Below are 13,659 nucleotides of genomic sequence, written 5' to 3'. Positions count from 1 at the left end.
ACAGTTTTCATGGACATAATGCAACTTGTCGACGTTACTCTGCGAAGAGGGAAATGTTCCAGGGCATTCGGTGTCTTTATGTTTGTCCACGTTGCATAAAAATGTTGTGAAAAGCTCCGTGATGTAAACATTTGTAAATACATTTCATTATTGCTTCTCTGAAAAGAGTGGGTCAACACTTTTATGTGCAAGTTTGAAAAGGTGGCTGTTGGATTGTATCTGCTTGCAATGTAGTTTTCCATTTACTGTAATCTTTTCTTATGAATAGAGTATCTCTTCCTCGCTCTCCGTAGTGCAACAGTAGCTATCGGTAGAACACCATATACTGTACCGTAGCTTCTATATAGCAGCCAAGTCTGTATAGTTGTTCTATTGTAGAGGTTAGTGTCTGTTTTTCTAATAGAATCTTCTCTCTCTTTCTCTTCACCCTTCCCAATCCCATCCTTGTTGTACTTACGTTATCTTTTTCTTCCTCCTTTATCATTGTCCTTCATTTTAACTCATTAACCTTATTTTCTCCTGTTCGTTCCTCCATGCATCCTGTTTTGACTCCACTGTCTGATCCACCACGCCACGCTTCTCTTTGTTTTAATTTTGGTCATTTTAATTTGTGTGCATGCATGCGGGTGTTTACTGCCTGACGTGCAGACCCCATAGACCCCGATGTTGACCTGTACGAACTCTTCCATGCTCCATACACCCCAGTACCAGACCCCTCTCCCATGATGCCACCTGTGGGTGTTCAGGCCTCCGTGCTGAGCCACGACACCATCAAGGTGACCTGGGCTGACAATTCGCTGCCCAAGAACCAAAAGATCACAGATAACCGCTTCTACACGGTACGCTGGAAGACCAACATCCCTGCAAACACTAAAGTAAAGGTAAGATGATTATGTGTGCGTTAGTTCAATTCAGAAGTAGAATTCTGAAAATTATTGGATTCAAAAGTCCTTGTTCTGAAATCCTTAGTAGTAATTTAATTTAGGATGATTTCTTCAGGAAAAGAAGTTCCTCTCCTTTTTTCTGGTTTAACTCAGCACTTTTAAGCTGAACTAACTTGTTTACAGCTTGGTGAAATTCAGTTAAGTACAACCCAAATCATTTCAGTTTCATCAAACTTTGGTGAATACGCCTTCATATACAGTGAATTTCAGTGCAGTGGGACTTGTGCATCCCGTGAGGCCTACACATACTAGAGAGATGTATTGATGTGCTGAAAATGTAATGTCATATAATACCCTATAATAAAGTATTCCCACAGCAGCTTCCAAGCATAGTGGCAGCATAATGCTGATATTTGTAACCGAGCAATAATCTTCTTTTCATCCAACGTTCAAAGCACTATGAAGAAGTAGTCACTCTGCTCCCTGCGTTGTACTGAGAAAGTCTTCCTCAAAATTATGTGTCACAGCATCAGTCTTCCTCTCAACATTATTTATGATTGAGTGAGAAGTGGTTCACTGGGTCAAGTCAACAAAAACAACCAAATCAAATACTTCAATCAGTTAATAGCTAGATATTGACAAGACTTGATCATGAGGATGTACACTGAATAATATTCTCTTAGTTGTGCCTTCCTGTTAAAAGTTGTCTAAGTGTACCACTCAGAGGCTTCTTCAGCTCATTTACTATCTGTAGAAAAAGTGGTTTAATTAAACTATAAAAGCCTCACTATGGTGTATTATGTTAAAGCTTCTTTTTAATGACTGTGCTGCAGCAGGGCTGCTGCTAAGGATTATTTTCATCCCCTATTAAATTTATAATCCTTAAGATTTCTGTCCTGGTTGATTTGGCAACATGCATGGTGCAGTGGTAACAGGAAGTGAGGTTGAATAGCATAGCAAAAACTTGTTAAGTAGCTACTTTGTCAGAAGTACAGTATTATAAAATGTCTAGGTGGCTGAATGTTCACAGCACAGGCCACATAACCACATCCACGGTTCGATTCCAGCCAGCGGCCTGCGTTACATGTCATTTCTCACCTTGTTTACTGTCAACCTCTTCACTGCCGACTGTGCAATAAAGGCAAAAAAAAGTGCAGCCAAACAAACTCACATTGTTTTAATAAAGAAGTCAGTCAATTGGCCTTTTTTCATCAGGCCAAAAGCAACCACATTCTGATTTCCACAGTACCACTGGATTTCATACATGCATTGTTTCCTGTGAATTCCTCATGCATAGGTAGGCAAATTGAATCCAGCAGTGGGAATGGCAGACCCCAGCACTTTGCTATATAGAGAGATAATTGAATGGCTGTTGCAGAACAAAATCATTCATACATAGTATCAAACATTTAGTTTGATTTCATAAAACATTAAGGAATATAACTTTAATTTTGCTTTTATATTATATAGCCATTGGTCAGTCCAGCAGTCTAAAACCCTAAAGGTATTCAGTTTACAAAGCTGCAAAGCATTACATTTGAGAAGTTGAAAGGATGAAAAAGTTGCTCAATAATTGATTAATTTCTGTTTATAAGTTCATCATAATCCTAAAGTAGCTCATATCTAGAGTTCATGGTCATTGAAATGATCCATTGCAGCACTGGAATTTTACATTGATACATTGGGATCAATGTCACACAGATTCAAAGTGCACACAGTGTGACGCCATGCGCATGAGTGTAATGTATTAAACAGAGTTAAAATATTTGTAGTGAGTCACAGTGAGCAGAGCCTGAAACAAGGTGTTTGAGATTCAGCTTCTGATTCTTGACCTGTAGTTCAATTATGATGATTACACATCTCACAATACTGGATCACAGTAGGGGTGCGTGCGTGTGCGTGCGTGTGTGTGTGTGCGTGTGTGTTTTCATGGTTGGATGCATGTGTGCAAACTTGTGACCGAGCACAGCTCAGATAAAGGCCTGCGTTTACTGATAAATTATTCAACAAGGACAAGACAAACTGAGAAGTAGAAAAAGAGGGTGTAGACCTGACAGTGCATTCTCCATACAGCCAGTTCAGGACACACACACTGTCACGTCTTGCTTGCCGTGAGTGGATAGTCAAATTGTTTTATTCTACTATGACAGTAATTAAAGACTTCGACTGGCTCATTATGTTTCTGTCCCATTAACCAAATTCAACATATTAACACGTCTATTAAAGAGTTTTTTTTTTTATCACGGACGTGTGGACTCCTCTACATCTTAACATTCTGTATACATGCAAGTATATGCCAACAGTGATGCCTTCACCTAAATGCGGCTCTTCTTTATGTCCTCTCTCCTCTTAGAGCGAGTCTAGCCAGACAAGCTTGTACATTATTGAACAGACGACTGCTCTCAAAACAGCAACATGTTTCTAAAGGACAGAGTGTTTTCTTTTCCTATCCCACTGCCCTCTGTTTGACAGCCCCCACCGGAGAACTGCACTTTTGTCATAGCACGCAATGTTATAGATAGGGCTGTTAGAGACCTGGTGAACCTGACTAGTTGCTGCTGTGACCCCAAGCAAGCTATGACTGTGCCTTCTTTCTCTCCTGCCAGAAAAGATCAAGATAAATGGTTATATAAATGTAATTTGGTGACCAGTTTAAAGTTTGTAATGCCATAGAAATGTGAAATGTACCCCTGGTGTGTTGCATTTGCACCATTATGGTTTTCGTGACTGTAATCTGCTGCATACATTTGGTTTATTCATAGTGGCTACACTTGTCTGTGGCACTACATTTCACACCAAACTTAACTGAGCATCACAAAATGTAAAAGGTTCTGGTTCCACTCAGTGGTCAGTGTGTGTAATACATCCTAAACTCTGCATAACATCCGCACTAGTGATTGTGTTTTAGGGCTGAAACGATTAATCCATTAAGAGATAAATTAATGATGATTATGATAATGTAATATTCGTAGAAATCATTTTTCTAGCAAAAGTGTCAGATAATCACTAGTTCCAGCTTCTCACTTGTCAGATAATAAATTTAATATGTTTAGTTTTGGAGTGTTAGTCAGAGGAAACAAGACATTTTAATATTTGAGCTTTTGCGATGGCTGGTTTTCACAATTTTCTGGCATTTATTAGAAAAAATATGAATCGATTAATCAAGAAAATAATCAGTCAGAAAAGTCTAAACACTTTTGACTCCCTGGATACTTCATCAGTGTTCAGTAAATGTAATCTGAAATCAAACAAACTGAATTTGTGTGTGTGTGTGTGTGTTTGCCTGTCTCTCCCCAGATGGCCAACACCACGAGCCTGAACCACATGGTGACGGGTCTGAAGCCCAACACACTGTACGAGTTCTCTGTTATGGTGACAAAAGGCCGCCGCACAAGCACGTGGAGCATGACTGCACAGGGCACCACCTTTGAGACCAGTAGGAGCGCGCACGCACACGCACACATACACATTTGATAATTGTGCAGAAAAACAAAATGTACATAATCACAACAACATAAACCAACATGTCCAGTGTAACGAGCCCCTGGCTGGCTGGGAGTAACATTTCACTTTTTGCAGCCCAATTGGAAGCAGAGAACACACCTGAGGAAAGTCGAGCTGTCACTGCACAGTATATGATCCAAATAATAAGACAGGTATTTATCAATAAATCTTACATTAACTGTAAGTGGAAATGAGGAAACCACAGCAAATTTGGTGAGTGCGGAATATAATTTCAGTTAGACTAACCCTGCTTCCATGCAAAATACACAATTGGACAAAATCATCAATAATTATAATAGTCATTGCTAAAAAAATAATACAGTTTTGTGTTGATACAAATTATTCTTATCTATTTTTTTTACAGTTTTTCTTGATTTGCAGACTCTTAGCCACAAACCAAGACCTGTCCTTTTTATGGCTTCAAGCTTATAGAGAAAAATACATTTTGTTTTGGATTTGGTTCGTTATTCCATTCCTGTTAAACTCTGGTGGGCACTAGTTCATGTTGCCTTTTGCTTGGCACAATATCTGAGGAATGATAGTAAATGATTAATTCCCCTGAGTCAGATGGATCCAAATTGCATAGACTGTATTACTCTATTGTACTGTCACCATAGCAGCATATAGTTCTTCTAAAAATTTTAATTCATCAGCCATTCTGCATTGAAAATATACAATCCCCTGAAGATTCGTATGTGATTCCAATAGTGCTGTGTGCCTACTACTGAAGATGCAATAATTTGCCAGCTGTAGTGCATCTGAGGTCATACTCAATTGTAAGTTGTAATTGCTGAGCCAAATGTTGGCTGACAATAAGTCAGACATTAAAAACAAAACTAATTTTCTTTGAAACTGCTTCTTTATAAGCATTATTTGATTGAGATTTATTGCAAATTTAACAAGAAGTGGAACTTTTTGTTGTTGTTGTTTTTAAAGGTAGAAGAAAAGCTAGTTTTCATTTCTGCCCAGCCAGGGGTTTGTTTCAAAAGTGTGCAAGTGGATGGTATCAACGAGGTCATAAACACATGCACACACATTTAAACTTTAGGTCATCAGTATTGAGGGTGGTATGAGCACAAAAATCAATCAATCAAACACAAAGACACACACCGTTTACTCATATCCTGTGGCAAAACTACTAGTGACCGCACCATGTTGTGCCATTCAACCTTTTTATGTAAACTTCTCAACAGTACAACAAATGTCCTGTCTCAACTCCCAACAGTTCCCAGCTCCTCCCCGAAAGATGTGACTGTGGTGAGCAAAGAGAACAAACCTCGCACCATAATTGTCAACTGGCAGCCTCCCTCTGAGGCCAATGGAAAGATCACTGGTGAGTCTCAAAGTCTGTCTTGCGTGTTACACATTTTGTGGTCTCACCGAAAAGTCTAGACTCAATTTCTGGACTTGCTGTCTTTAATTTTAACCATTTAGAGTCTTTGTAACAAATCCTACTTAACATTGGCTAATGAAGTCACATTTTTTGAATGATCTACACAAAATGATTACGAATCTGAAATGTCCAAAGGTATTTTCCATGCACTTTGCAAACTTTTTATGTTGTAGTGGTAGCAGAGGAACCTTCATCTCCATTTCCATCTGATAACTGCACTCAGACTTAAACATTTTCACTAAAAGGAGATTTAACGCGGTGATTTATGGAAATCTTATAAAGGGTGTGATTCATGACTTTGATTGTGCAGTTTGTCCTGGAAGAATGAGGCCAAGTAGCTCAAACATATTGTAGCTACTGACTCGTAATGGATTTTTCTTTCTCTTTCTGATCTTCCCTGTTGTAGGCTATATCATCTACTACAGTACAGATGTAAACGCTGAGGTCCATGACTGGGTTATTGAACCAGTGGTGGGCAACCGTCTGACCCACCAGATCCAGGAGCTAACACTGGACACCACCTACTACTTCAAGATCCAGGCCCGAAACTCAAAGGGCATGGGCCCCATGTCTGAGGCCGTACATTTCCGCACTCCAAAGAGTAAGTCTGTAAAACAAGACAAGATGGGGATCAGTGGTACACGGAAATTGAATCCACCCTTTTCCCAGTTGAAGTATGATTTCATATGCAGAAGTTTATGGAACTCCAAAAGAACTAAAAGGAGACAGTCCTGTGTTAAGAAAACACAGGGGGCTGCATTGGTGGAGGCTTGTTTGTTAAGGTACTGGTGACACAGTATGAAATATTTTGACAGCTCTGGAAAGTTATCACGTCTGCAACTATTCTATTTTCCGACACAACGATTGTAAGGTAGTAGAAACACAAGCTTCACATTGTAAAGTAATCCACCTGGAATGTGTGCTTGCATGTATATGATTGCCAAAGTTGAGCCAGGTTCTACTTATTTCCCAGGTACCCCCTGCATTGTTTTTAATGTGGGAGTTGTTTGGCACTCCCACTATGTCGCTGGAATGGCTCCATTTAAATCAAACAAAGGGCTGCGTTTTTTCACACAAAGCTATGCTAAAGTTGATCTGAACACAGCCGTAGATGATAATATGTAAAGGCTGTGGGGTTTGGTACTTTGTTGTGAAGTTATTCTGCCTTCGAGTGTACAAAATAATTGATTAATGCAGCTTAAAAAATTTACTTTGTGTGACTCAACAAAGGTCCTCATGTTGAATTATGATCTGGTAAGGGGTTTGCATATTTAAAACATTTCATCATACAAAACCTCCTGTTATTACATCACAGCACAAATCAAAATCTCAATGGATGATATTTAAAGTGCTCTGCTCTTCAAGGATGGCTTTTCCCTAGAAGTCATATGCTACTAGTTCTCACTGAAATACATTTTCTAGTTAACAATTCTTCTGGTGAAGTTGCTGTGGGAAAATCTCCTGAGAGCTGAGACAGGAAGTTTCCCAGGCCTTGGTGATTGGTTGGGGATGACTGAATCACTGCAAAGTCTGGTTAGGAAAATTAGCAATTTTAAAAAGCCATTTTAGGTTAGTTGGAGATGCTGTTTACGCCTTATCTTGTTTTTATTTGGATATTTGAGAAGGCTGCATAACTTTTTAAGAAAATCTTGAAAAATACCCATTGGATGATTTTTATTTTATTTTTATTTTACTTAACATCAATCTGTTTTGTACTATTTGTAGGAAATGTTTATATTTTTTTATTTAGATGCTTTACTCTTAATATCAGTCTGTCTGTAGTACACTGTTGCTGTTTGGTTTTCTCACTATTTCTCATTCTTCTAGTTTTTCACTTTTCTTCCTCCTCACAATCCTCATCTCTCGCTCTATTTATTTCTCCCTTGCTGCTCTTTTCGGGCTAACCTGTTTTTTGCTTTTTATTGTCTCTGCCTCCCTGCTCTCCTTTGGCCTGTTAAGCTGAGTCCTCTGACAAAATGGCTAATGACCAAGGTAAACTCCCCTTCCACTCTTTATCTTTCACTGCTGACTCTGCACCTTGTGTAACTCTTTCTCTTAACATTTCCATCTTCTGTGCTGGTGACAACTTGGGCTGTAAAATCTTTGCTTTTTTTTTATGTGTAGACAAATTAGTATTTTGTGTAGGTTTTACAGAGACATCAATATTACAGTAGAAGATGCCATAAGAGTTTATTAGAATGTAATTTTTCCATTTTGAATCAGCTTCAAATCTCCCACCGAAGCCAGGACCTCCAGGACACCATCATCCACAGGAACCTGGAACTGCAGTTGGTAAGATTTTCCTCCCATCCCACCTTCTTTAACAGTCCTGTTCAGGTATCATGCTGTCAGTCGGACATTATAGCAATTAAAATTATGATCTGTGTGTCTAGAAAGTTGAACTTTCTCTTTTCTCTGACAATGCATTTTGAAATCTGCCATTTGAACTGACTTTTTCAGTCCATATTTTTGTTGTAGTTTTGCCTTGTTCCCCTGGCAGTGACTCACCAGTGTCTTTAAAGAAGTGTGTTTAAATGTATGTAGTTTAATCCAATTTTTCTCCTCTTGAGGTAAATCAGGTGTGGGAGGCAACAGTGAAAATCACATCCTGGTCATTGTCATCATCATCTCAGTGGGAGCCTTCACCATCATTGTGGTGGTGGTGGGTGCCTTCCTGTGCACACGGCGCACCACGTCCCACCAGAAAAAGTAAGAATCTCAGCCATGCTTTTACCTTTCTTGTCCTTTGTCCTTTTTTTTTTTTTTTACCAACCTACAGCTGAGCTCCCTCCTGTGTCCCACCTTCTCTCTATAAATTAGATCATTCTGTCACCCTTACTTCGACTTTCTCTTTTACAGAAAGCGGGCGGCCTCAAAGTCTTCAAACAGCTCCCACAAATACAAGGGAAACTCCAAAGACCTGAAGCCACCTGATCTTTGGATTCACCATGAGAGGCTAGAACTCAAACCCATGGACAAGTCGCCAGACCCCAACCCAGTTATGACTGAAACGCCAATCCCCCGCACCTCGCAGGATATCACGCCGGCTGACAGCGGCCTGGACAACAACCCTCACCTGCAGCAGCGACGTAACTCCTACCGTGGTCAGTCTTGCCCAAGGGGGGAAGACTTAAAAGTTTATGTTCTGGGAAAGAGATCAAAGTGATATGTCACTCCTGCTGCCGGAGCTTACATGCATAATAACACAGCGAACTTCTTGAGTTTTGCTCGGAGATGAGAAAAATACATTTTAGTTGTTTTTTTTAGGCAGGAAATGTGTTAATACCCTCAAATTTGCTTCCAGGAGCATGGCAGGAGGAGAATTTGGTGGTGTTTTTGTTTCACAAGTCAACATGTGTGTTTGCTGTTGTTTGTTTATTTATTTATCATGCAGAACATTTCATGTTTTTCATACATAATGACCATTACCTGTCATGATTGCAGTGCTGCAAGCACACACTGCAAATACTACAACTTTCTGCAAGTGCAGTAAATCCACTAAATATAATTCATAACAAAACGTGCTTAGTGTGACATTTGGAGATGCAATCAAAACCCAATGATATAAATTTGATTAAGGATCCTGAGGTCTACAGATGGATCATTCACAAAAAAAGAACAATAGAGTAGCAGCTCTTTCTGATTGGCTGGTTTCCACCGTACCTTTTAGGCCACGAATCAGAGGACAGCATGTCTACATTAGCAGGCCGACGAGGGATGAGGCCTAAAATGATGATGCCTTTTGACGCACAGCCGCCTCAGCGTAAGTGTGTGTGTGTGTGTGTGATAAGTGAGCTTGTCATAAATTACAGATATTCCGCAGTCAATTTGGAAAATATTAACTTAGAAATTGGAGCATGAAGATTTTTTAACAAACAATTTCTCGGTTTGTATAATCTAGAGAACAAGTCCATTTCATTCTTCCCACAAGATTGTCATTTGTTTGTGTTTTTCTAAATTTCTTCGTCTTTTTCTTCCCATTTAAATGTGTTTATTTCAGAAAACTGCACGTGTGTGTGTGTGTGTGTGTGTGTGTGTGTGTGTGTACCACCAGCAATATTTCCACATCCTTCATCATTATTACAGCTGGTTAAACATCTCTTCCTGTTTGTGTGTGTGTGTATCCGTGTGTATCCATTTCCATTCACAGCTGTGATTAGTGCTCACCCCATCCATTCCCTTGATAACCATCACCACCATTATCACATGGGCAGCCTGGCCTCTCCAACACGCAGCTACCTCTACCACCAGGGCAGCGGGCACCCACGCCCGCATGCCTGCGCCACCCCCATCTCCCATTTAGACAGGGTGGACTCTACAGGTGAGACACTGCCACCTGCTGGACAGCAGGAGAAGGACAGAGGCGGATAGGGCAGTCAGTTATGATTCATTCATTTGTCATTCATTTACACACAGCTGCCATCTTTCATGTTCATATTTTAGTTTCAGGTGTTACTAACCACTCTTCCCTGACCTCCCTGCCTTCTTAAATTATTAATAATGCTTTACAGTGGGCTCAACTGTTGATTGTTCAATTAGTATGGAAAATAGTTATGATTGTTGTGTAATCATGTAGTCAGTCATGTTTATAAAGAAACAATACTAAGTCTTAATGTTAAGATTTGCTTGATATAAACATATACAAATAACAAACATTTCATATCATTATAAAATAATACTTTATAGTTTTTTGGTATCAAACTTTTTATTTAAATATGTGCTATATATGTCAATATTTTGGCATGGTACAGAGTTATTTTCAAACATGAGAATATTTTAAATTAAGCCCTAACCTCCCTATTCAGATATTAAAGAATCTTGATAAATAGAGAATGGTTGATCCCTGCGTGGGAAAAAAAGAACTGTGGTGACTATGATCAGTGTTTCCAGGAAATATAATGACAAGTCCAAAAGTGCCATCAGTGCAAATTGAAGAATGAGTAAGAGTGGTTCTCATTTCTGCTAAGCGAGTTTCATTGGCCAGAAAGACAAAATATAAATGTGCAATGTAGGGCTGCTACTAACAATGATTTTATTGTCAAGCTAATCATTTTTTTTCAATCAATTGTTTGTCAGAAATAAGTGAGAAATGCTCATAACAAGAGACCAAGTTTATATATTTAAATAGCTTGCTTTGTTCAAATCTCAAATATATTCATTTTACTAACAAAGAATACAAATAAAACTTGTAAATCACATTTGAGAAGCTGAAACGAATTATTTTTGCCTAACAATGACAAACAATTTGGTCAACAATTTGGTCAATTTGTTGACAATTTTCTGTTTATCAATCATCAACTAATAGTTTGAGCTCTAGTGCTCTGTAGTGTCATTGCATATAGTGTAAAAAAAACTGTACAAAAAAAGAGAGAAGCCACTTCACATATTACAGTGTTCATATTTGTTTCCTAATATCAGAAATATTAACATAATCACCTGTGGTACAGTAAAGTTCTTCCACTGTGTATAAAGACTGTAATCCTGTTCATTGTCTCTCCTTAATCCCCTTCTGCTCCTTCTCCAGAGTCGGTGAGGAATACCTCCAGTTCAGAGCCCCTCCCTGTAGCCACCACTTCCTCCCAGGCCTCTTGCCCCTCGGAGATCATGGCCGACCCTGAGGGCAGCTACCACGGCTCCACCACCACAGAGGAGGAGCCCAGCTACTCCAGCAACCTGCCCCCCCACCGCTCGGCCCACCCACACGCCCACGCCCACCCACTCAAGAGCTTCGCAGTACCTGCGATCCCAGCCACCAGCCATCCATCCTATGAGTCGCCTGCCCTGCCCAGCGCTCCCCTGCTGGCTCAGTGGTGAGCAGAAACACACACACACACACACACACACACACACACACACACACACACACACAATTAAGCTCAGGTCAGACTACAAGGCTCCCTCCTGTCCTGCAAGCTGTTCAAACTGCAAAGATGGTTGATTGATGATGTGATTGTCATTCATTGGGTACAGATTGAATTAAAACCAACAGAGAATCAGAATCAGTTTTATTTGCCAGGTATGTGTACACATAGGAGGAATTTGACTCTGGGTTGTACATTGCTCACGATGTGCTTACTCATACAATAATACAATAATAATGCAATAATACAGTTATAAAATCAAACACAGGCTACAGTATAGAGAATAAATATATACACACTATAAACAAAACAAAATGGACAGATTGAGAGAAGAGTGCAAAGGATCCAGGAGTAAATTATTACCATTGTTGTTATTATTATGTACATGTCAGAGGTGGATGTGATATACAGGTGCACATACACATACATACAAGCATACATGTACACAGTGTGACAGAGCAAAGGATGCTGGAATAAATATATAAAAATATTATTATAATATAAATAACAAGTAAAATGTGCAGGTGTTATGTACTTGAGGTAGGTGGATTTGGTATATAGTTTATATACAATATAACAATATGAACAGTATCAACGGCTCTGAAATAGAGAATGATGAATAAATAATAAGTGGTAACCAGTAAACAGGTGACTGATTAGAGACAGAGTTACTGGGTTATTGCACAGAAGTTGTTTCTGACACTGTGAGGCAGAAATCAGCTGTTCATCAGTGAGATTGCTTGTGCGAAGAAACTGTTCCTGAGTCTGTTGGTTTTGGCGCACAGTAGTGTGCATGACATTATGAGCAGATTTTTACATGCAAAACATTGATAAAGAATTTTATACTTGCTTCATTTGTAACTGTATATTTATTTAGATATTTTGTTGTAAAGTTTTCTCTGACAAATGAAAAGTATTCTGATAACAAACTTGACCAGTAGTTAGAATAGCCCCTTAAGAGTTCTGCCCGGTGTTGATGTCTACAAATGCAAATTACTTTCCTCAATAAGCAGCTTTTCCTCCATTTCATCCTCATTGTCTTTTTGTCTTTACACCTAAAGTTAAAGGACGAGGCTGGCAATATTCAGTTTGTTTGTCCACAAGTTGCATAAAAAGACCAGTCTCCAAGCCCACTGGTTCGTACTGAAGATGTAAATCACACACAAAAGGAAAAACAATTTCTTAGAACAGCTGGGCACTGTAGTTTTTGTCATGTGTTGCCTTCACTGACTGTTGTATATTTGTGTGTATCTGTGGCCTTCAGGCCCTCCTACTCACCCCCACGTTGTTAAAACAGCCTCTATTGGAACACTAGGACGGACACGAACGCCGATGATAGTCACTGTGCCCAACGCTCCTGATGTGCCAGAGACCAGCAAGATGCTGGAAGATGTAGACAGCGTGAGTATAGCGCCCCACACTGGCTTCTTGTTGCAATGCAGTGTGTTGTTACCTGGCCGATTGGTGGTGAAGATTTAATATTTATTCAGTCTGGCATTTTAAAATTATACCAATCACACATTCCTTCCAAATCCATGTCAGATGTTTACACTGGATTATACAGTTACTTTAAACTGGACATTGGTTTTAACCACATTTTCTGTTTGTTCTTTCTCTCTTTTTATTCTTTCCAACTTCAATCTCACCATTTTTTGTGGCGTTGTCGGCTGCCTTTTGATCAATTCATTTAACTTTTAACAACTGGTCTTAACAACAACCCATAACTGGAATGATTTTATTTTTACCATTGAATCTTTTCTCCCATCTCCTAATCCTTGATTGGCTGTTGATCATCTGTTGACATCGCCGTCTCTTTGGTGCTGGATGTTTTGCTTTCGTGTGCTGCCTCTTTCTGTTTTTGTTTTGTACAACGCTTCAGTCCCATTGACCCATCCCCAGCTCGTCTCGCCCCACCCATACTACTCCCCCTGTCATCTGTGAAAGATCCCTGACTGACCCTCCTCTCCTCTCCTCTCTTCTTTTCTCCTCCCTCCCTTCCTCCAGGTGCTTGCCTCCC

General features: G+C 39.6%; 1 protein-coding gene across 11 annotated transcripts in view; it reads left to right on the top strand.

Annotated features, from left to right (window-relative positions):
* The window catches only part of neo1a (neogenin 1a), a 629,602-nt gene that overhangs the window by 611,433 nt on the left and 4,510 nt on the right, over positions 1–13,659 (top strand). For 2 of the 11 annotated variants that reach the window (XR_006822277.1, XR_006822273.1), the window contains exons 17-28: positions 649–881; positions 4,182–4,320; positions 5,614–5,721; positions 6,188–6,382; positions 8,005–8,073; positions 8,352–8,490; positions 8,641–8,885; positions 9,452–9,544; positions 9,932–10,102; positions 11,306–11,591; positions 12,940–13,043; positions 13,522–13,646. Coding sequence is in view for 6 of the 11 variants with exons in the window: in XM_046033336.1 (XP_045889292.1) it covers positions 649–881; positions 4,182–4,320; positions 5,614–5,721; positions 6,188–6,382; positions 8,005–8,073; positions 8,352–8,490; positions 8,641–8,885; positions 9,452–9,544; positions 9,932–10,102; positions 11,306–11,589; positions 12,915–13,043 (1,805 nt within the window). In the remaining 5 variants the exon portion in view is untranslated. The other 9 variants (XR_006822274.1, XR_006822275.1, XR_006822276.1 and 6 more) reach the window with 9 other exon arrangements.

This window comes from Micropterus dolomieu, linkage group LG20 (genome assembly GCF_021292245.1).
Source record: "Micropterus dolomieu isolate WLL.071019.BEF.003 ecotype Adirondacks linkage group LG20, ASM2129224v1, whole genome shotgun sequence".
In the NCBI taxonomy this organism is placed as follows: Eukaryota; Metazoa; Chordata; class Actinopteri; order Centrarchiformes; family Centrarchidae; genus Micropterus; species Micropterus dolomieu.
The sequence above is the reverse complement of the archived record's forward strand: the minus strand, read 5'-3'. Positions and strand labels throughout refer to the sequence as shown.